General features: G+C 39.6%; 1 protein-coding gene across 2 annotated transcripts in view; it reads left to right on the top strand.

Moving 5' to 3' along the window:
* The first annotated feature begins 1128 nt into the window (after window positions 1–1128).
* Window positions 1129–23944, top strand: part of LOC126412225 (probable ATP-dependent RNA helicase DDX49) — a 56428-nt gene continuing 33612 nt past the window's right edge. Inside the window, exons 1-3 of one of the 2 annotated variants that reach the window (XM_050081714.1) lie at window positions 1129–1295; window positions 1842–2035; window positions 14608–14741. In XM_050081714.1, coding sequence (XP_049937671.1) covers window positions 1226–1295; window positions 1842–2035; window positions 14608–14741 — 398 coding nt within the window. In that variant the 5' untranslated portion in view covers window positions 1129–1225. The remainder of the gene's footprint in view (window positions 1296–1841; window positions 2036–14607; window positions 14742–23944) is intronic. The other variant, XM_050081713.1, reaches the window with a different exon arrangement.

The following is a 23944-nucleotide window of genomic DNA, read 5'->3' as shown; positions in this document are numbered from 1 at the left end:
ATTAACTTTGATTAAATTTAGCAACTTCTGAATAAGCAGAAAGAAGCTGAATCACATAGAAATCACATATCAACAAACTAAATTAAAAGATAATATATAGCAGTGTTATCATCTAAAAAGAAGGGAACAAACTGGAAGATCTTAAGTGTGTAGATTTGAATTGTAACCCTCCGCAGCAAGGGTATGAAATGGAGTGATCGCATACACTCAGTCATAGATAATGCAGGCTGTAGGCTTCTGTTCATTAAGTTAGTCTACAAAGGAGACTGCTTACAACTGACCTGTGTGTCTCATCTTTGAATATTGTCGCATTATGTGTGACCTATGCCGAATAGGATTGGTATAGGATGTGTAACGTACAAAGTCAAGGCCTCCGGAAATGCTCACATGTTTGTCTGACTTACAGGAGAGTGTCAGGGAAATGTCGAAAAACTTGAATTGCCAGAACCTTGAACATAGGCGCAAATTATCCCATGAAATATTACTTACAAGATTCTAAAAGTATCTGTATTATATGAAGAATGTAGGAGTGTTAGGGGTATTCTTCTGCTTATGTAGAGAGCATTAAGTCACAATTCACACTATTTACGCCTACTGCAAACACAGAAGCATTTAAGCCATCATCTGTCTCGCTCCTTAATGGATGCCATACACCTATAGTGTGTGTGTGTGTGTGTGTGTGTGTGTAAATTATGATTAACATAAATATTCGTATAAAGTAGGTAACTTAACTTTTCCAATATATTTACAGCTGACTGTAATCTGTAAAATCAATAAAGTTACATAAATACTTAGTATAAAGTACCATAATTATAATAACCACACCAGCTGCTTTTCTCCTGATCATTAAATGTAGGCAAACCCCATAATTTTCAATGTACTGAGCGCTTTTCGTTATTTGCTGTTAGTGTACTTCACAGCATTTGTTACATTGGCTTTTTCTGCCTTTTGATTTATGACTCGACTCCTTCTACATTATTGTAGACTCTCTTTCCCAATGAGGTTTCGACTAAGAGTTAAAATTAAGAAATAAATTAATAATGTAAACTCGTTGGATTTCGATGTGGAATCATTGAATAAATCCATCAGATGTTCCAAAGATCTTCTTCGCTTTATTTTTTTATGTATAACATCTTTGCATTATGTTTATATTTTGTAGATAGTTTGAAAGGTTTGTTTACATGTGGTAGTCACGTGTATTTGTTAATTGAATTTTTGTTTAAAGATGCAGCAGATAAAGAGTTTTTCCGATTTAAAATTAAATAGCTGGATTTGCCGTCAGTGTGAAAGCGTTGGTAAGTTTTTTTGTTGTGATTACAATTTGGAAATATCGTCGTGTTCGAGTCGTTTAGAATATTTTCCTCCAGAATGTTTTGTTTGGAGAAAACTGTGTAATTTTCGTAATGGCTTTACCCTTTAACTCAAGGCATAGTCCTTTGCGCCACGGTTCTCGTACCAGCCAAAATTTCACTTGCCGAAAACGTATGTTTTTCACTAAACAACTACATTTTAATTTTCAAAATGTATTATGGTATCTGTTTTGTGTCCAGTGTTGCAGTCATCTCCGCAAACCTAAAAGGGTTTATTGTTGGTACAGACAAGGAATAGGTTGTGTATAATCATTTCGCAGTGCTGTGTCAATCATTAAGACTAAAGTGAAGAACCATGTCAAGTGAAATGCAGAGGGTATATTATGTACACAGAAAACATTTTCGTAGAATAGATGGTTAAAAAATTTTATGGAGTTCTCCAAAATATCATTGAAAATTAAAAGCTCATAGCTATCAATAGAAATGAATTTAAATGTAGTGTCCACTCATTTTTTAATATTTTCGTTTCAGGTGTTAAAACACCAACACCAATTCAAGCTAACTGTATCCCACATATACTTTCTGGCAAGGACTGTATAGGATGTGCGAAAACTGGAAGTGGCAAGACATTAGCATTCGCTCTTCCAATTTTGCAAAAGCTTTGTGAGGATCCTTATGGTATATTTGCACTTGTCTTAACACCAACAAGAGAACTTGCATTTCAGGTAAGAATAGAGTTATATTTCACTCTTTCAATTAACTCGTTACCAAGCTGAAGACAATTAATTGTTGATGTAGCCATCCTCCTCTGTCTACTTCCATTGTACTGTAATATTTGGTTACTATGCGTAGTTCATTCCACCGATTAAAGTAAAAGTTACCTATTAAGAACCCGTGACATTTTAAAGTATGGTGCAGAAGTAAACATTAGGCTTTGCTACCAGTCAATTGTTACTGCAGTAAGATTTCCTGCTTTCACATTCATTGGCTTCACCAGCTCACAACCAAATTGTCACCTTCCAACATAACCTAGCCCTCAGGCTGTGCTACATATCAGTCTGTCTCCACAACCAAAATTTTGGATGAGGTCCAGTATGTAACTTTAGCCCACTCACAATATTGATTTCCTGGGCATGCCAAAATTTTTGTCTTGACTGTATAAACTCTTTGTACGGGTCGACAGAAGCGTCCGATCCAATGCGTCGGCTTTGACCCGTGACGTAAGGGTGTTGTCGTGTGTGACGTCATGACGGCGCAGAGTTTGGTTTGAGTGTGGCTGTCTCCAGTTCTGTTTTATCTTATTTTATTTACTTTTCTGATCTGTTCGTTCTATCTCGTGAGATTTTTTTTTTTTTAATTTAAAAACACTTATTACTTATTCTAATTATCTGTTCCTCGAATTTCTGTTTTAGTTTATTATATTTATCTTTCTGATCTGTTCATTCTATCCTGTGAGATTTTTTTTTTTAAAGACAAAAAATACTAATCAGCTACTGAAGCATCTTTATCTTCTATGGGTTGCAGGGGTTACGACCCCTGGGGAGGTGGGTGGGTATTCATGCATGGCTGTCTTCACTTACACGTTGTAGCTACGCAAGGCGTCTAAATTTGTTTATATTTAGTTTGCCCCCCACCCAAAACACCCATTTCCCGCGCTTGTCCCATTAGTGTCATTAGGCTTCTTGTGGAAAGTGTGTGTGTTTGTTTTTGTTTCCGCCATATTTGTGACGTCATGGGTCAAAGCAGACGGGTGGGATCGGACGCTTCCGTATTTCCCTTTGCACGATTTGTATGAACTCTTTGTACAGAATTAGGTAGCCATTTATAACATTTTTTTCCGAGGTGAGTAGTGTTTTTTGATATCCAATTTCTGCCCCCTCCCTCCCCAACATGTTAGATGTTCTTTCTGCTAAGGATGATTGGTAACTCTTTGTCATATCCACAACTCTGTTGCCTTTAGTTTTCTCCCCTCTCCCCCCCCCCCCCCCCCCCCCCCCCCCCCGCTTTCTTTGTCTCTCTCTCTCTCTCTCTCTCTCTCTCTCTCTCTCTCTCTCTCTCTCTCCTTTTTTCCTGAGAATGGTAAATGCCAATAGTAATCAGTCCCTGATCATAGCTACTGTAAGACACAGGGTATTGAATTTGAATCATTGTAAACTAAATTCCTAAAGAGCATCCTAACAGCAGTTGAAAATGGAGTGTGATAGAGTACCTCCACATCTCCCTAAGAGCTCCTACTTGTATGTATAAACTGATCAATAGTGGTCACCCTCAAGTTGTGCAGTCAGCAAAGAACTGAGGCATTCTTTATTTTGTTCATTGGACAGAAGCATATCTTTTGCGATGGTAACTGACATTGTTTCATTAAACATGAGGGTTGGTGCAATTCTTGTGGTGGCTCTGGCAGCCACTCATCTGATTTTGTGCTCCTGCAACATGTCACATCAGTGTGTCCATCAAACACGCCTGTGACCTTTCTGTCATATCAGTGCTTGATGCGATCTACATTCTTTGTAATTATGGAAGGTAATAGTTCTTTTGGCTGCCATGTCATTATATGCAACATCAATCCTCCATCTCCCATGAACTCTGCCTTTAAGGGCACCACAAACTGGTAAGACAGGGCTTTTTGTGTTTTGCGCATACTGTAGGTACATGGCCAAATATAGAGGGTAGGGAGCCAGCTCATTTTCAGATACTCAAAATAGTGCTGAAGTTTGTCATTGAACTTTTTGTGAAAACTTTTTTCAGTGTTGACAGGAATGACCTTTTTGTGCACTGCGACTTTAGATATCATACACTTTACAGGTAGGGTTTGATTACGTCTTTCAAATTTCGCACTGTCAAAGCTGCTGGCAAGTTCATCAGCTTTGTGACAATAGATCTTTTCATCACCTGCTATCACAGCACTAGTGGACATTATTTGTATTCTTGCATTTCTAGCATCCATATGTTGCTCAGTACCTGAAAATGAAACATCTGAAAATTGCTCAGCTTACTCAGGGTTGTCAGCTTCTGTTGGCATCAAAGCAGTGCATCCGGCCAGAGTGCTGTCTGCTAATCCTCTATCATGTGTTAAGCCATGACTACTCGTTATTGTATGTAGTGAGATTTTTCAGTTGTCATGTCAGACCAAATTTGTGCCCAAAATTTTTCTGATCTTCAGATTGTGAACCATCCTTGAGTTACCAAAAGCTCATGTTCTTGTTGAGTAAGTTTCATTTCCAGTTCAATTCTGTCTTGTAAGTATAAATTACATGATTTTGCAAAAAGTTAGTGACTACTGGCATGAAAATAGGGATGTATAGTCTTAATCTATTGGAAATGTAGCTGCTAATCTCCACTCCTCTAAACTTCCCATAAAGTTCTTTACTATAGTTACAGTTTTGAAGTACTACCCTTAATCATGCTGTATTTCCATTGATAGGAACTTCTTCAACTTTTTGAGAAAATCCATTGGCCACTGCTCTTAACAAGGATACATCTACATCTAGACTGTTAGTGTCCCAGTCATTGAGGATAGTTTTTGGCAATAAATTGTCTCTTGGCTTCTGTCTTGTGTTCTTCAGCCATTGTTTGTTTGATGATTTTTCTGATGTTTCCATTCCTAGTGGCATCTGAAGTTCAGCTTGCGACTGCAGATTACATGTACCTGGCACACCAGGTTCAGAGGGTTTTCCCATGATTACTGCTGTGGTTCTCTCCTCGCTACTTGCAAAGGTCATTCACTGCAACACAGGAATCCAAAATTCCTTCACCTTAGGGCTTTCCTCTTTCTTGTTGAAGCTGTAGTCATGTTTGTGGATTTCTATAAATTCGCTGAACAAGTGGCTGTGGTAGCTCTTCTCTACAGTAAGAACTCCTGTATCAGTGAATTTTACTATGTGGCCGGTCTCACACAGCAAGTGCTTGGCCATGGCTGATTTCTCCACCTACCCATTGTGCAATGCCACTTATGTTTGTTGATTCTGGTATTGACTGATCGTCCAGACATTCCAACTGAGACTTTCCTACATATAAATGGTGTGTGGTATATTCCTGACATAGCAGGTGGACCCCTTTTCTCCTTTGCTGATCTGAAACATTCTTTGAATTTTTTGTTGGTTTATAAATAATCCTTAAGCTGTGTTTGCATATACAGCCAATTCTATCCACCACTCTGGGAATGCATGGCAGGAAGACCATACCTGTCATTTCTTCTCCCTATGTGTCACTTAACCGAGTGTTTGAGCCTGTGACACTTCTTATTTAACTGGTAGAGTACCTGTTCCTTCTCAGAATGCTTTCTAGGTGTAGCATCTCGATTCTGAGGTTCTGTCGATCCATGTGTGTTGGTTTGCAATACATGCAGTGTCCTAGGTTTTCACCATCCCTGGGAGCCAGCACATCTAGAAAGCATAGCTATTAATCTTTTTCTGCCTCTGTGGTAAATTTTATGTTGACTTGGTGGAGACTGTTCAGGTGTCATGGGAGGCCACCAAGCTACTGCTCGCCATGGCTCCACGCAGTCAAGGTACCATCAGCATATATGTATTACAGATTTGGTTTGCAAGTTGCCAAGTCCATCATCTCTACTTTTAAATGTTCCATGAAGCAGTTGGCCACCAGTGGACTAAGTGGACTGCCGATGGCGACACCTTCCTGCTGTTTGTAGAAGCTACCATTCCATTTGAAATAACTCGTGGTCAGTTACGCATGAAAGAGCTTGATGATGTCTTGCGGGAAATAGAACCATTATACTCCAGAGAGTAACTGAGTGCCACTGTTATAAACAAAGAAACGACATCAAAGCTGACCAGGGTGTTGTTTCATCCAAGTGAATATGCTGGTGAAAACCTGGGACACATCATGTATCGAAAACTGACACACATGGAACGATAACCTCAGATGTGAAATGCCCCGAATCCTTTACGTATGTATTGGTCTTTCCCTTGTGTGGCTGAAACTGAGGGGCCAATCGTTTGCCAGTTTATACATATCCTTATGGATTTCTGGTAATACATACAGCCTAAGTGGTGGGGCATCTGTGTTGTGCAGGTTCCTCTGTATGTCCACCATAAGAGATGATGCCTTGATTAACTGATTCGTACTCCATGTGATCCACTGTGTCAGGTCTGAGCTTTGTTTTCAGTACATCGTCAGACTTAATAGGTCCCAAATCTTCTGCTCATAATGTATGGTCTTCATTGCAACTGTCATGTTTCCCTTGTTGGCAGGCAATACCAATATAATCTTGTCAGCATTAACTCTTGGTAGCTTGTAACTCTTATTTTCTCAGGTTGCAAGCTGGCAGTTTTACTCGGTGCAGTGTCCTGGCAATTTCAACGCATATAACCTCAGCTCTTTCTTAACAAAGGGTCCGAATGGCAGCTTTGCTCTTGTATAGTTCACGTGGTGGTATTGAAATTTCCTCCTTTTTGAAGGACAGACTGTCCCTCTTTGATCAACGGTCATTCACTGAGGTTGATCAATGTGCGTAACATGTCAGGAAGCAACCTGTCAATCTGCTTCCCACATCTTGCAAATTTCTTCTTTTGCGACTCAGTGCAGAAGTTGAGTACATTCTGCGTGCTCCTATGGGTGATGCTGCTGATTTTATCTAAGATGTCTTGATGCATCCTGCCACTTAGTTGATAGAAAATGCTTCTCATCTGTTCTTGCCAAGTTTTGCTATGTTGCATGAATTCACTCACAGAGAAAAACGTGCTATTCCGTCATACATACGATGTACTTGGGCATCAGTGATTAGATGCTTACATTACAAGAAGTTTGGTGTGGCCTATTCATTCTGACACCCTGACCAAAGGTTGAGAGATGACAGCAAACATGCTTTCTTCTTCCATTGACAGTCAAGGTGTCAGTAAATCTGAACAGTGCCCATGCCAACATGAAATTTACCATACAGGTAGAAAAGGATCAACAGCTACCCTTTCTAAATATACCTGGGACACAGCATATATCGAAAACTGGCACACATGGAACGATCACCTCAGATGTGAAATGCAACACCAAGAAAGCATTTTAAGGGGCATTGGGTTCTCCAGCAATTATATAAGAAATGTCAAAGAATCAAACACTCGGTGAAGTGACACATTGGAGGAAGAAATTTCGGGTACAGCTTTTCTGCCATACATTCCCAGAGTGAGGGGTAGAACCAGCCATATATTGTTCAAACACGACACAAACTGACAAAGATCAGAGAGTGTCTCAGATCAGCAAACAAGAAAAGGAATCCACTTGCAATGTGAGGAATATACCGTATACCATGTACACATGAGAAAGTCTATATTGGTAAGATTGGATGATCAATCAACAACAGAATAACTGAACATAAGCGGCATTGCAGGTTGAGACAAATGGAGAAGTTGGCCATGACAGAGCACGATCTGTATGACAATGGGAAATGTTGGACACTGGCACAACAGGTAAATATAATCTCCAGCTTTGAGCTCAACTCCAGTCTGCCACCAGCAATGGAGGTTAAGCTTTGAGAATGACAGCTCTTGTGCTGGCGAAATGTCAAAGACTGTCCGACAAGTGTTGGCCAAAGAACCTGAGATGGAAGCCAACAGACAACTTGCCAACAAGGGGCTATTGAAGCCTTAACAGTTTTATAGTTTTTGATATTGAATGCTTGTTCTCTGTTACATCGATCATCAATAATACAATGGCGGCCAAACTTGGGTGTGCCAACAAGCCATTGAGTAGGTGTGTGCTGTCATAATTTTGTCCATGGATGTGGCTGCATAGGTAACACTGAACAAGTCCTGTAACATGCTTCCATCTATATTATATCCTTGGTTTCTGTGAAAGGCCATAAGTTAAAATCTCCAAGGAGGCAGTGGTAACAACAGTGTCTCAAGCCGTTATATAATGTGGTTTGACAAATGTAATGAAGCAGCTCTTCATATTAGGTGACTCACATTTTTGTGCTGCAACCAGAAGTGCTGTATATATTACATCATATGATGAGAGAGGCAAATTCACAATGGGCATGCACAGTATATGTGAGGCTGAGTAATCTCCATGTGTGAAAAGTGTTTCTTCCATCAGTATTTTCATATTTGTTTCGAACACAAACTGTATAAAAGAATTGTCTTGAGAGATTTGTACTGATTTTTGCTTGCTACTAATTTCAGACTTCTGATATCATTACAGAAACTGCAGAATTCACAAGCTGATAGCACAGCTAGAAAATCCCTTGATAATTGTTTTCTTTATGTACCGTTGTCTCGAGACCCAGCTATTTATTAGAAACGTAGGATCTCGCCCTTGTAGCTGAAATAAATGCAGGTGCAAGGCAGTTTATTTTTATATTTAACTTTGAAGAGTCTCCTTTCTTTTCTGAACAAATGATCTTTGTAAGAAGTAGTTTAAATGTTTTTGGAATGTCACTTGCAGCTATATCCTAGAACCTGTCTGAAGTGGGTTAGGTCTCCACTTCATAAACGCATGATCTGATGTCCAGGATTATGGCTTCTACAGTTTCAGCAATTCAGATGTGTTCTTCTTGTTGCCCTTTCCTTCTGGCATTGTATCACATGTCAGATATGACGTAATAGCCTTCGTTTTGAAAGCATGCCATGGTTTTCTCGAGCTGATTTATTTTTACAATGAATGACGACAAGTCTTCACCATACTTTTTGTATAGCCACATCTGTATTGTTTCAATCTTTGGGACATATCCATTATAATTCTTTAGAATGTCTTACAGTGTGACTGGCAGTCATCTTCATTTGCTTCCAAATGCTTAAACAAATGAAATTCAAAGAGGCAGATACCTCATCATCTTTTGGTTGTACAACAGTACTGTGAATTGCAAGAGCAAATTTGTAACACCTTTTTACACAATTACTATGGTAAGTATCTTCAATGTATCTAACTTGAAAGTTTACTTGAGTTGCCCTGTGATCACTCCGTTTTATCACCATTTCCATTGACGATTCTGAAAGTCTTTTCATAGCATCACAAATAACTTTTCTTTTTGAAATCGATTTCTTCACCTCTTTTTTCTCGCAACCCTATTCTACATGTTGACCACAAAATAAAGAGTTTGTTTCAAAATCAAATTTTTGAACTGATGGTCAGTAAATGTATAGCTCATTTTCCACTGTACACAGTCTAGCACACTAATCCATTGAATAAAATTTCCTGTACTTTTTATTAACAACGACACTGCACAGTTCACCAAATCAACATGTTTACCATACTTTCTCATCTTACTCCTCTCTATAGGCATTCGTATTGCTTTATCGTCTACCGAGCGAGGTGGCGCAGCAGTTAGCACACTGGACTCACATTCGGGAGGACGACGGTTTAAACCCATGTCCAGCCATACTGATTTAGGTTTTCTGTGATTTTCTTGTATCACTTCAGGGAAATGCCAGGGTGGTTCCTTTGAAAGGGCACCACCAATTTCCTTTTCCATCCTTTCCTAATCTGATGGGACCGATGACTTCACTGTTTGGTCCCTTCCCCCAAACCAGCCATGCTTTCTCTTTCATTTTGAGAGATCTACCCCTTCCAAAACACTTTCACAGTAAGTAAAATGCTCAGATATTATACTGTCATCCACTGATGAACATAACTGTACAGTGGACAGGTGATGACTGATGCCTGCAAGGGACATCAACTTAAGGGCCCTGGCAAAAGTGTTTGCTTCTGACAATGATGGAAAAACAACATGCAGAGAATGAGTATTCTGAGAAGGAAACGAACAAGTGTGGACATTAGAAGAAATCATTCAACAGAAAGGGAAAAAATACATTAGTCATTAGCCAAATAAATTACTTATAATTGAATAATTGTGATATTTACTTACAAGTTACTTCGCTGGCCATTTTTTTTTACTTTCTGAGAACTTAATTTGATAATTTGCACCTGTTTTTCTATACAATTTTATGTCAGATTGGTGAGTCTCAGGTGCTGCAAGTTTTATAGTGATGAAACAAGTGTTTCTTGAAAAGTGTGAGAAATCACCATTTTATGATGTAGCTTTTATATAGGAAAATTGAGTCAAACAGCAAAATTTTGGTACTCAATCGGTGTAGAATTTAACGCTCTACTTTTTTGTTCACATTGGCTTTTTTGGATACATGTGTAGCTACAGAGGAATTGTGGGTGGGGGGGGGGGTATTTCCAACATTTTGGTGGTTTTCTTTTCACCGCACTCCACTCAGAAATTGGGACATGCTCAGATTTTTTTATATCAGAGGCTTACGTGAGTTATTAAAACATTTTCCAAAATTCCATTAATTTTTGAAGGCAACCCCCTTTTTGGAGCAAATTGTACTGGCCTAACTCGCAGTATGTATGTTGTGTCTCAATTAGTTAATTAGTTTTTTTTTATTCTCTAGGTTATCATGGTGGACTGATTCAAAAGATAGCCCAAGGTTTAGATCACATTGGAAAGTGACAATGTGGTTGCGAGTTGGCAAGGTGCTATCAAATGCTTAACTGTTTGCCTTCTGTAAATTGTTGAAGTTGTGAGAGTAATTAGTTTGTAAATTGCGAATTGGTGATGCTCGACAATATTTTCTAGTTCCAAGTAAAGTACCATTGATGATAGGTAGGAAAACAGAAGTTGAGCAGCAGTTCAGATAGCAGTTGTCTTCTATATCTATATAAACTGAAGCTTCCTACACCATTCTGTCTGTACGTTTGGGCTCTTCTCAGGAACTGTTGTAGGAATTTTGATTCTGTTTTGAACTGATAAATAGATTGATTCCCAAGAAGCCTTACCTATATACGAAGTGAATCAAAAAGAATCATACAATTTGGCATGTCTGTATTTCTCAAACTAATGAACATATACCACGAATTTTGTTTTTTGATGAATGGAAAACTCAAGATTTTTTTTTTTTTTTTTAAATACCTTTTCATAGGTGTTTAATATGCCCCCCCTTGAGATGTACGGCATATGTCAGTGCGGTTTTCAAATTGTTTCCACACTGCAGTGAGCTTGTCTTGAGTTACAGCTTCCACAGCTGCTGTTTTGCAGTGTCTCAATTCATTCATTGTTGTTGGTAATAGAGGCACATAAACAGAGTCTTTTATAAACCCTCACAAGAAATAATCACATACAGTCAGGTCCGGTGACCTTGGAGGCCAGTAATGTAAAGCTGAATCATTTGGTCCAGTGCGATGAATCCATGGTTCAGTAATCCTTTGATTTAAAAATTCCTGAACTTCCATCCTGTTGGTAAATGAAGTCATTCGAATCGATCTCCAGCTATGGGAAAAGGAAGTTGTCAAGGATATCAAGATAAGTGCTTCCTGCAACAGTGTACTTCGCAAAGAAAATGGACCATACACCTTATCTTAAATAACGTAATAGTTATGATTTTTTAAAATTAGGTGATTCTTTTTGATGTACTGTTTAAAACTTGAGAGTTTGTTCTTTCCAATAGTACATTGTTCACACAAATATCTCCAATAACATAATAGTTATGATTTTTTAAAAATTGGATGATTCTTTTTTATATACACTGTAACACCCAAATATTTAATGGAAATTTGGCTGAACTGTATGAATTAAAGTTCCCCATCATAATGAAAAGGATGCCATTGCCATCTAGTGGCAACTGGCAGAACTGAGATACACATAAGGATACCCAACTGAAGCACCAAACCAGTAAGGATTACTGCTGAGATTTTTGGAATGCGTCTCGCAACACTTTACACCATTTTTTCAGATTATTCTTTACTATCTACATCTACATTTATACTCCGCAAGCCACCCAACGGTGTGTCAGTGCGGTTTTCAGATTGTTTCCACACTGCAGTGAGCTTGTCTTGAGTTACAGCTTCCACAGCTGCTGTTTTGCAGTGTCTCAGTTCATTCATTGTTGTTGGTAATAGAGGCACATAAACAGAGTCTTTTATAAACCCTCACAAGAAATAATCACATACAGTCAGGTCCAGTGACCTTGGAGGCCAGTAATGTAAACGGAAAGTGCTGCAGGTCTCCTCTGAAGATTTTCAGGACATGCCCTGTTTATCTTGATACTACTAGCTTAAATGCATACAGGAAGGAAACACAGTGTTGTCCTGTTACAAAAAGCATTCTTCTGTAATTTTATAATTGGTACACTTTTCTGTGCCACAACATGGTCCTTTTCTAGCACACATTCCACTGTGCAGTGGTTATTTAGTGCTATCGTCATATGTACCAGTACCACCAGCTGCACTGTGTCCCAGGCAAGTTAAGGAGCATTTGTTTAAAAGTGCTGCAAGGATAGGCACATGGCACTGTGGCTAATGACACAACATTCTTTGCTGGCATCACTAAAACCACATAATGCCTAAACCAATTTAAGTTGTAAGTCTGCTACTCATCAAACAGCAAACCACAAAAATGCAACCCATTCAAAACTGATTAAAGCTCTGGAAACTAAAGTCAGATCTGCTTATTCATTAATTGGAATTATCTTAATAGAATTCCCAAATTGAAAACTCATTTATACATACACTGAGGTGACAAAAATCCTGGGATACCTCCTAATATTGTATCAGACCTCCTTTTGCCAGGCATAAAGCAGCAACTTGATATGGCATGGACATAAGGAGTCGTTAGAAGTCCCATGCAGAAATATTGAGCCATGCTGCCTCTGGAGCCGTCAAACTAATCGCGAATAATTGTGATCCTGTGACATGTCTAATTTTCATTCATAAAAATTCCATTCTTGTTTGGGAATGTGAAATCCATGAATGGCCACAAATTATCTCCAAATAACTGAAACTAAACATTTCCAGTCAATGATCAGTTCACTTGGACCAGAGGACCCAGTCGATTCCACATAAACACAGCCCACACTATTGTGCAGCCACCATCAGTTTGCACAATGCCTTTTTGACAACTTGGGTCTGTGACTGTGGGGTCTGCACCACACTTGAACCCTACCATCAGCTCTTACCAAATAAAATTGGGACCCGTCTGCCCAAGCCATGGTTTTCCGGTTGTCTAGGGTTCAACTGATATGGTCATGACCCCAGAAAAGGCACTGCAGGCAATATGCTGTTAACAAGGGCACTCATGTGGGTCATCTGCTGCTGTAGCCCACTAAAGCCAGATTTCACTGCACCTTCATAATGGATATGTTTGTTATATGTTCCACACTGATTTTCGCAATGATTTCACATAGTGTTTCTTGTCTGTTAGCACTGAAACTCTACACAGCTGCTCTCGGTTGTGAAGTGAAGGTTGTCGGCCACTGTGTTGTCTGTGGTGAGAGATAATGCCTGAAATGTGGTATTCTCAGCTCTCTATTGAAATGCGGCTCTCAGAATATTAAATTCCCCAACAATTTCTGAAGTGGAATGTTCCGTAAGGCTAGCTCCAACCACTATTCAGCATTCAGAGTCTGTTAATTCCCATCAAGTGACCATAATCATGTCATCAATCTCTTCACATGAATCATCTGAGTACAAATGACAGCTCCGCCAATGTGCTGCCCTTTTATACATTGTGTACGCAATACTATCGCCATCTGCATATGTGCACATCGCTATCCTATGGCTTTTGTCACCTAAGTGTATTATAAATTAAAAGTCCCCTGGCTTGTATTTAGTCTGTATTCAGGAACCGCTGTAGAGATCTTGATACAGTTTTCACTAGTATGTAGATTGATTCATGTATATGTAATTTATTATCTTATTGTTGTTGTTGTTGTTGTGGTCTTCAGTCCTGAGACGGGTTTGATGCAGCTCTCCATGCTACTCTATCCTGTGCAAGCTTCTTCATCTCCCAGTAACTACTGCAGCCTACATCCTTCTGAATCTGCTTAGTGTATTCATCTCTTGGTCTCCCTCTATGATTTTTACCCTCCACGCAGCCCTCCAATACCAAATTGGTGATCCCTTGATACCTCAGAACATGTCCTACCAACTGATCCCTTCTTCTAGTCAAGTTGTGCCACAAATTTCTCTTCTCCCCAATCCTATTCAATACCTCCTCATTAGTTATGTGATCTACCCATATAATCTTCAGCATTCTTCTGTAGCACCACATTTCAAAAGCTTCTATTCTCTTCTTGTCCATGTTTCACTTCCATACATGGCTACACTCCATACAAATACTTACAGAAATGACTTCCTGACATTTAAATCTATACTCGATGTTAACAAATTTCTCTACTTCAGAAACGCTTTCCTTGCAAAGCTTGGGTAGTTGCTAATGTCAATATAAAGACAAGAAAGTCACAATCCCCAAAAGTTTACAGGATTACATGTAACTGTTATTAGTTTTTCCATAATATATATAATTTTTCCATAAACAGCACTGTTATGAGTACTGTTGTAGATTGCAGACCAGTTTGCTGTCATTGGAAAGGCAATAAGTTTAAAGCATTCTGTGATTGTGGGTGGTATGGACATGATGATACAAGGACAGGAGCTTGATCGAAAACCACACATAGTTGTTGCAACTCCTGGAAGGTACGTATTGATAGTAGTATTAAATATGTTTTCAGAACTGATATTAGTATAATAATTATAAAATCATCTGCATGAAGAGAGCTGATTGACTGAGCTTCTAACAATTCTGGAAGCTACAATGGTTTTCAGTTCTTCGATGTATGTGTAATGGAAGTAATGAAATTAATAAAGATAAAGATGACCTGGCCACTATTTATGCTCAGGATGCACTACAGAGTCTAAAGTGAACTTAAGTATCCACAGTTCTTTCATTACATTTGCTGTAGGCAATTTGTTATTATTAACAGCCAAACAGGTGTAATTGAGAATCACTGAATCCAATGATTTCTTTCACCTCCCTTAAGTGCAACCCCTCATCTGCCTTGTAGGAGACAGGCAGTGCCGCAAAATAAGGGGCTGCCTGATGAGCTGATGTACAGTGTGGACTGCGTTTGTGTAGCTGAGAGCGCTCAGCAGGGATCCTGAAAAGTGGCATCTAATGTGCCTGTGGTGAAAATGCTGCTGCCTTGTAGGATTTGAGATTGGTTTCTCATAGGCAAAGGGAACAAAACTCTAATTAAAAATTACCATCCTCCTGAAGAGGTTGGAGCTAGGGCTGGCAACCCCACCCATAAGAAGAACTCAAACTGCAAAACTTCAACAATGGAAGCTGGGCTAATAAATAGTGGAATACATGGCAAGGGAAAGGACAGTGATAAGGACAAACAAATCATGGGAGAAATAGTAGAAAAATAAAGAGAAAATCAGATTCATATATTGGAAGGTGGAAAGCAAGGTCTCTGTAGTGTCCAGGAGGCACAAGGACACCACTGGGTCAAACAATGAAACTGAATGAGGTATTATGCCTCTTCAAGAAGTAAGTTGGACCAGAGGATCCTAGAAAAGCAATAAGCTAGCATGTTGTATAGTTGTCGTATTGATAAGCGTGAGCTCGATACAGGGTTTGTGGTACACTACCAGCTTAAGCACCTTGTGATTGGATTCATGCTTGTCAGTCCTAAGCTCTCAAGCCTCAGGACAAAGGAAAAATTTTTCAATTATTCCTTAACCAAAACCCATACATCAACTGAGGAAGAACAATAGTACTTGTTTTATGAATTCCTGGAAGGAACATACGATGACCGCCTAGGCGATGACATAAAAATGGTTGCTAGTAATCTAAATGAAAGGGAACAGATATTTAAATCAACAACTGGACCCCATACCAGACACATCACAAGCAACAACAACAGAGCAAAGCTCATCCTATTCACAGCATCCAAAGACCTGATTATGGATTCTTCACTGTTCCTGCACAATATAATACATAAGAAATATGTAAGTCACCAAATGAAAATGTTATTAATCACATAGGTTGCGTGTTGACTGGTGCAAGATGCCAAGTCAGACCTGTTGGACATGAGGAAGCTCAGAGGCCCAAATGTCGATCAGACCACTTTTTGGTATGGACACAAGTGAGGACTTGAATCTCCAATGCATCTAAAGGAACCCATTCCAACAAACAGAAATATAATGTATCAGCTCTAGAATCATCTGCAATTAGAAAGATGTACCAGCAACACAAATCCCTAGAAGGGCTGAAGCACATCACAGCATCGAGGTTCAGTGGGAAATGATAACTAACGCAGTGGAGGTGTCAGCAAATAAACCACTAGAACATTGGGGACTGAAGCTAAGTGCTTAAGATCTCCATGGTTTGATATTGAGTGTGAGTTAGCAACACAGGAAATCAACATGGCATACAGAACATTACAATCATATTGTACAAAAGCAGTGGGGAAGTTCTCAAAGAAAGAAAGTAGGACTGAAAAGAGGAACCATCAATGAAAAAAGAGGGAATTGATGAGAGCAAACATCAAAGAACTGAAGCTAATGAAGAACGAGAGTAAGTGGAGGAAATTTTGTAGGAGGTAAGTGCTGCAGGAAACCCTTCATTGAAATAATGAGGGAAAAGAGATCTGTGAGGGGCAGAACTGATATTTTGATAAACTCCTCAACTCCAGAATGATACCAAGAGATCCCCGGGTGCTGATAATCTTGTCGTTGAATGACCCCCCCCTCCCCCCCCTTACACACACACACACACACACACACACACACGCACACACACACACACACGTATGTGCACAAGATATCCCATAGATGTGCAAAGATTAAATGACTTGAATAAAAATACTGGCACACCAACCCCGGGCAAGATGATCATTGCTTTGAAGAAATTGAAGAACAATAGTTCACCATGAACAGATAATATTGTAGCGGAACTTTTCAAGCAAGGTGTCATTCAGTTGGATCAGATTCTTCTAAAACTGATCATTTCAGTATTGGGTGAGAAGAAAATGCCCCAGCAGTGGAGAGGAGGAATTATATGCCATGTATACAAGAAAGTAGATACATTGGAATGTGACAACCATCAAGAATTATGCTACTAAACTTGGTACATAGAATATTCTCCAGCATACAGTCTCCTCCCAGATGTTCAGATAGAATTTGGCTTTTCTGGATTGCGTGGATGGGAGTTGCAGCACATTCTTTGCCCCCAAAATTATCCTGACCTCAAATGATGGTAACATACCATCCTCACATCCTCTACCCAACAATTTCCACTCCCTCTGTCATATCACCTCCTCCCCATTCTTGTCTCCCACCTCTTTGTGTGCCACCCTCTGCCAACACACCCACCCATCATTCCCTTCTCCTCTCCTTTGCTCTGTTTTCCCCACTCCCTGCCCCACAGCTTTTCAACAGTGCGCCTGTTGGCATCTAGTCCATGCACTCTCTGCCAGGCAGAACTCCTCTCTCCACCCAGATGTACACTGCTATCTCGTCCCATTCCCCCCTCCCTCTTCCAGATCGCTGCTTCCATTCCGTGTAACAGTTGCATTCTGGTCCAAGCTGTTAGAGTTGGCAGTCATGTGCATGAGGCATATTTGCTTGTGTGAATGAATTGTGTGTGTTTCTTTTTCTGACAAAAGCTGTTGTCTAAGTGTCTTTTAGTTGTACCTGTCTGCAACTTGACATCATATTTATGGTAAGTAGTAATCTTTTTGTAGCAAAGAACCTCAAATTAGATTTATGTAGTGCATCAGCACCCCATTCTGCCACAAGGAGTGTCACTGTAGTGCACATTTAAAACGGCTACTTACACTGGTGCAGAGTGTGATCAGTGTGTGTTTTGTTTTCATGAAACTAACTTTACAACAACTTTTCAGTATTAATTTCATGGCAGATATGCTAAAAATCCTCCAAAAAGGTCTAAAATTTACTCTTTGCACAAAAGCTTTGCTGAGATGGGTTGTTTACTGCCAGTTTGATAGATTGGCCTTGAAGGGCCAGCCACATGGCCACCTCACTTCCCAGACTTGACACCACTGGATTTCTTTCTGTGGGGTTTCATTAAAGACCATGTGTATATTCCTCTCCTACCAAACAGTATCGCCAACTTGAAAAATCGAATCTACACTGCTGTTGCCTAAGTCACGCACAATTTGCTGCAACAAGTGTGCAAAGAAATTGATTACCAGTGGGGTGTTTGCCACATCACAAATGGTAGTCACAATGAGCCAAAATGACACTTGACAGTTTTATGTGAAACTTGAGGTTGTTTGGTACAAAATGGCACTTCTACCAATTCTGTAAGTTATCTCAATAAATTTCTGTATCATTCTAAAGATGCAAAGTCCTTTTTGACTCATCCTGTATGTTTGCCTTTGGTAAAAGTTTTAGCTTCTGTACAAAAATATTGAAAATAAATATGTCAGATTCACAATCTTTATCACATGATAATAAACTATTGGGTTAAAAGCTTCAGTTCTTTCACATCTTATAGTCTCAAGTCATAGATTGCCTTTGGTGGTCACAGTTTCTCTCAGCTAAAGGCAAATAGGATTGGAATCTGTGAATCATTTGTAGCTCTTGTTGATATCAAGGAGCCGTCACAGACTTGAGCAAACCTTCAGTAACAGTTACAGAGAAAGCCTCATATCATTTGACTGTCCTTCATGAGGTGCCTACAGTAACTTCAGAAAAAAGTCATTATAGAATGGCTACAACAAACAATCATTCCCAAAACAGATGATGGTGGATAGTGTGAATTACTGTATATTGTGGCTCAGAATGAATCAACTTTATCTCTGTATGTTGCAGATGAACTGGCAAAAATATATGGGCATAGAGTCCTGAGACTGCCATCATATCACTGCCAGTTCCATTGAACTCTTATGGACTCAAGTTAAAGGTTATGTGCGAAGGAACAACAAGAAATGTACACTGGCAGAAGTGCAAAGATTGACAAAGAACATGATTAACCAAACTTTGTCATCATATAGGCACACGCATGTCACCGAAGTGGCATCAACTAAAAAGACTTTCTTCAGATGACAGGTCTACTCGACGGGAGGCCCTAGCCACACGACATTTCATTTCAGGTCAATGCTGTAAGATACACTAAGGGAATTAATAATGAAAGCATGGGTGAATGAATCTGTAGTGGAAAGTAACGTAGAACAATTTATTATTTCGTTAAATTCTGACAGAATTTCTTGTGACTGCTCAGGCGATAGAGAAAATGATTCAGATATAACTGATGTGCATCCTTTAGTGGAGTATCTTCTTTCCAAAAATTTTTATTATGCCATTTTCTCCACTTATTTAGATAATTTATTACTTTGCAAATTGCCTGTCACTGAATGCCTATCTTATTGATGTTGTACACCTATAATGTCTAATTTCGCTATCTTAAGCATCGCCATATATCACCTCCACCCCTGCCCTCCCCACTACATGTTGTTGTTGTGGTCTTCAGTCCTGAGACTGGTTTGATGCAGCTCTCCATGCCACTCTATCCTGTGCAAGCTTCTTCATCTCCCAGTACCTACTGCAGCCTACATCCTTCTGAATCTGCTTAGTGTATTCATCTCTTGGTCTCCCTCTATGATTTTCACCCTCCACGCTGCCCTCCAATACCAAATTAGTGATCCCTCGATGTCTCAGAACATGTCCTACCAACCGATCCCTTCTTCTAGTCAAGTTGTGCCACAAGCTCCTCGTCTCCCCAATTCTATTCAGTACCTCCTCATTAGTTATGTGATCAACCCATCTAATCTTCAGCATTCTTCTATAGCACCACATTTCAAAAGCTTCTATTCTCTTCTTGTCCAAGCTAGTTATCGTCCACGTTTCACTTCCATACATGGCTACACTCCATACAAATACTTTCAGAAACGACTTCCTGACATTTAAATCTGTACTCAATGTTAACCAATTTTTCTTCTTCAGAAACGCTTTCCTTGCCATTGCCAGTCTACATTTTATATCCTCTCTACTTCGACCATCATCAGTCATTTTGCTCCCCAAATAGCAAAACTCCTTTACTACTTTTAGTATCTCATTTCCTAATCTCATTCCCTCAGCATCACCCGACTTAATTCGACTACATTCCATTATCCTCACTTTGCTTTTGTTGATGTTCATCTTATACCCTCCTTTCAAGACACTGTCCATTCCGTTCAACTGCTCTTCCAAGTCCTCTGCTGTCTCTGACAGAATTACAATGTCATCGGCAAACCTCAAAGTTTTTATTTCTTCTCCGTGGATTTTAATACCTACTCCGAACTTTTCTTTTGTTTCCTTTATTGCTTGCTCAATATACAGATTGATTAACATCGGGGAGAGGCTACAACCCAGTCTCACTCCCTTCCCAACCACTGCTTCCCTTTCATACCCCTCGACTCTTATAACTGCCATCTGGTTTCTGTACAAATTGTAAATAGCTTTTCGCTCTCTGAATTTTACCCCTGCCACCTTCAGAATTTGAAAGAGAGTATTCCAGTCAACATTGTCAAAGGCTTTCTGTAAGTCTACAAATGTTAGAAACATAGGTTTGCCTTTGCTTAATCTTTCTTCTAAGATAAGTCGTAGGGTCAGTATTGCCTCACGTGTTCCAACATTTCTACAGAATCCAAACTGATCTTCCCCGAGGTCGGCTTCTATCAGTTTTTACATTCGTCTGTAAAGAATTCGTGTTAGTATTTTGCAACTGTGACTTATTAAACTGATAGTTCGGTAATTTTCACATCTATCAACACCTGCTTTCTTTGGGATTGGGATTATTATATTCTTCTTGAAGTCTGAAGGTATTTTGCCTGTCTCATACATCTTGCTCACCAGGTGGTAGAGTTTTTTCAGGACTGGCTCTCCCAAGGTTGTCAGTAGTTCTAATGGAATGTTGTCTACTCTGGAGGCCTTGTTTCGACTCAGGTCTTTCGGTGTTCTGTCAAACTCTTCACGCAATATCATATTTCCCATTTCGTCTTCATCTACATCCTCTTCCATTTCCATAATATTGTCTTCAAGTACATCGCCCTTGTATAGACCCTCTATATACTCCTTCCACCTTTCTGCTTTCCCTTCTTTGCTTAGAACTGGGTTTCCATCAAAGCTCTTGATATTCATGCAAGTGGTTCTCCTTTCTCCAAAGGTCTCTTTAATGTTCCTGTAGGCAGTATCTATCTTACCCCTAGTGAGATAAGCCTCTACATCCTTACATTTGTCCTCTAGCCATCCCTGCCTAGCCATTTTGCACTTCCTGTCGATATCATTTTTGAGACGTTTGTATTCCTTTTTGCCTGCTTCATTTACTGCATTTTTATATTTTCTCCTTTCATCAATTAAATTCAATATTTCTTCTGTTACCCAAGGGTTTCTACTAGCCCTCGACTTTTTACCTATTTGATCCTCTGCTGCCTTCACTATTTCATCCCTCAAAGCTACCCGTTCTTCTTCTACTGTATTTCTTTTCCCCATTCCTGTCAATTGTTCCCTTATGCTCTCCCTGAAACTCTGTACAATCTCTGGTTCTTTCAGTTTATCCAGGTCCCATCTCCTTAAATTCCCACCTTTTTGCAGTTTCTTCAGTTTTAATCTGCAGTTCATAACCAATATTGTGGTCAGAGTCCACATCTGCCCCTGGAAATGTCTTACAGTTTAAAACCTGGTTCCTAAATCTCTGTGTCACCATTATATAATCTATCTGATACCTTTTAGTATCTTCAGGGTTCTTCCATGTATACAACCTTCTTTTATGATTCTTAAACCAAGTATTAGCTATGATTAAGTTATGCTCTGTGCAAAATTCTACCAGGCGGCTTCCTCTTTCATTTCTTAGCCCCAACCCATATTCACCTACTACGTTTCCTTCTCTCCCTTTTCCTACTGACGAATTCCAGTCACCCATGACTATTAAATTTTCGTCTCCCTTCACTACCTGAATAATTTCTTTTATCTCATCATACATTTCATCAATTTCTTCGTCATCTGCAAAGCTAGTTGGCATATAAACTTGTACTACTGTAGTAGGCGTGGGCTTCGTGTCTATCTTGGCCACAATAATGCGTTCACTATGCTGTTTGTAGTAGCTTACCCATACACCTATTTTTTTATTCATTATTAAACCTTCTCCTGCATTACCCCTATTTGATTTTGTATTTATAACCCGGTATTCACCTGACCAAAAGTCTTGTTCCTGCTGCCACCGAACTTCACTAATTCCCACTATATCTAACTTTAACCTATGCATTTCCCTTTTTAAATTTTCTAACTTACCTCCCCAATTAAGGGATCTGACATTCCACGCTCCGATCCGTAGAATGCCAGTTTTCTTTCTCCTGATAACAACGTCCTCCTGAGTAGTCCCCGCCCGGAGATCCGAATGGGGGACTATTTTACCTCCAGAATATTTTACCCAAGAGGACGCCATCATCATTTAAGCATACAGTAAAGCTGCATGCCCTCGGGAAAAATGACGACTGTAGTTTCCCCTTGCTTTCAGCCGTTCGCAGTACCAGAACGGCAACGCCATTTTGGTTAATGTTACAAGGCCAGATCAGTCAGTCATCCAGACTTGCCCCTGCAACTACTGAAAAGGTTGCTGCCCCTCTTCAGGAACCACACATTTGTCTGGCCTCTCAACAGATATCCCTCCGTTGTGGCTGCACCTACGGTACGGCTATCTGTATCGTTGAGGCACGGAAGCCTCCCCACCAACGGCAAGGCCCATGGTTCATAGTTGGTAAGAAAACGAGTTCTTTAATTTTTGGTGTGTGCACAGCAATATGTCACATGAGAATGCTTCGTGTTGTGAAAGAACTAGCAACTCTGTTGCAATCTGTCAATCATAAGGTAATTTTAATCTTAGTATACGGTATACAGTATAAAACTCCCCCACCCCTCTTTCCCCTCATCAAATCCTTGATGGTGGTGACAGATTGATCTGAAGTGTAGCCCGAGATCTAGGTCAGGTTGGAATGTGAGAAACTGGCTGCGAGTTGGTCAAGCCAGTGAAACATGAACACCAAAAAATTATTGTGATAACAGACTGATATGCAGCATAGTCTGAGGTCTACCTTTGTCGTTTCAGTCACCTAGTTGTATGTCTTACTTTCGAATTTACCACAAATTCTGGGGATATGATTAACTTGTGATCTAATATAACATCACCATAAGTGCACTTTTGCTCGGAACTCACAGTTCAGTCAATAGTAATGTCCTTCATTTTGGGTTCCTTTTGTTCCTGTCTACGGAAGGCTAGTCTTCATGTGATTTGTAAATGAGGTAAATGCTTCTCATCAATCACATCCAACCTCCTGAACAGACTCCTCTGATCCCCCCTCCCTCGCACCCCAGAAAACGAATTTCTGTTTCTGAAAGCGAGGGCTGGTGGTAGCAGTTTTGCTATTAACTGTGTTGGGAGCTAATTCTTCTGAAGGTAAATACAGAGTAATCCATAGCTATTATTCTTAAAGATTAATAAACATTCTTGTATAAATTGTAAGTGTGCATTAGTAGATGAGCAACAACTTAGTATTGTTATTAGAAACAAAGCAAGCTTTCAAGTACAACTGTTACTTCTGATTATTTAAGCCAGTTATCTGCAACCTATATGTTATGCATAGGAGAATATGGCAAATGCTTTTGACAGCAAACATAAGCTCTGTGCCTTAAGTCATAGTTATTAATAAAAGTGTAAGTTGTGATCTCGTGTTTACTCACTGTTGGCTAATAGATTTCTTTTATTAATACACACAACAGCCTCAAATGCTAGTCTCTTCTTTTTCTTATTTCATTGCCCTGGTTAGGTTTTTCTGGTATTATAACCAATTTTCTCCATAACGAAATCATGTACGTACAGTTTATTCTGTTCAGGT

This window comes from Schistocerca serialis, chromosome 7 (assembly GCF_023864345.2).
Source record: "Schistocerca serialis cubense isolate TAMUIC-IGC-003099 chromosome 7, iqSchSeri2.2, whole genome shotgun sequence".
NCBI classification, from domain to species: domain Eukaryota; kingdom Metazoa; phylum Arthropoda; class Insecta; order Orthoptera; family Acrididae; genus Schistocerca; species Schistocerca serialis.
The sequence above is the reverse complement of the archived record's forward strand: the minus strand, read 5'-3'. Positions and strand labels throughout refer to the sequence as shown.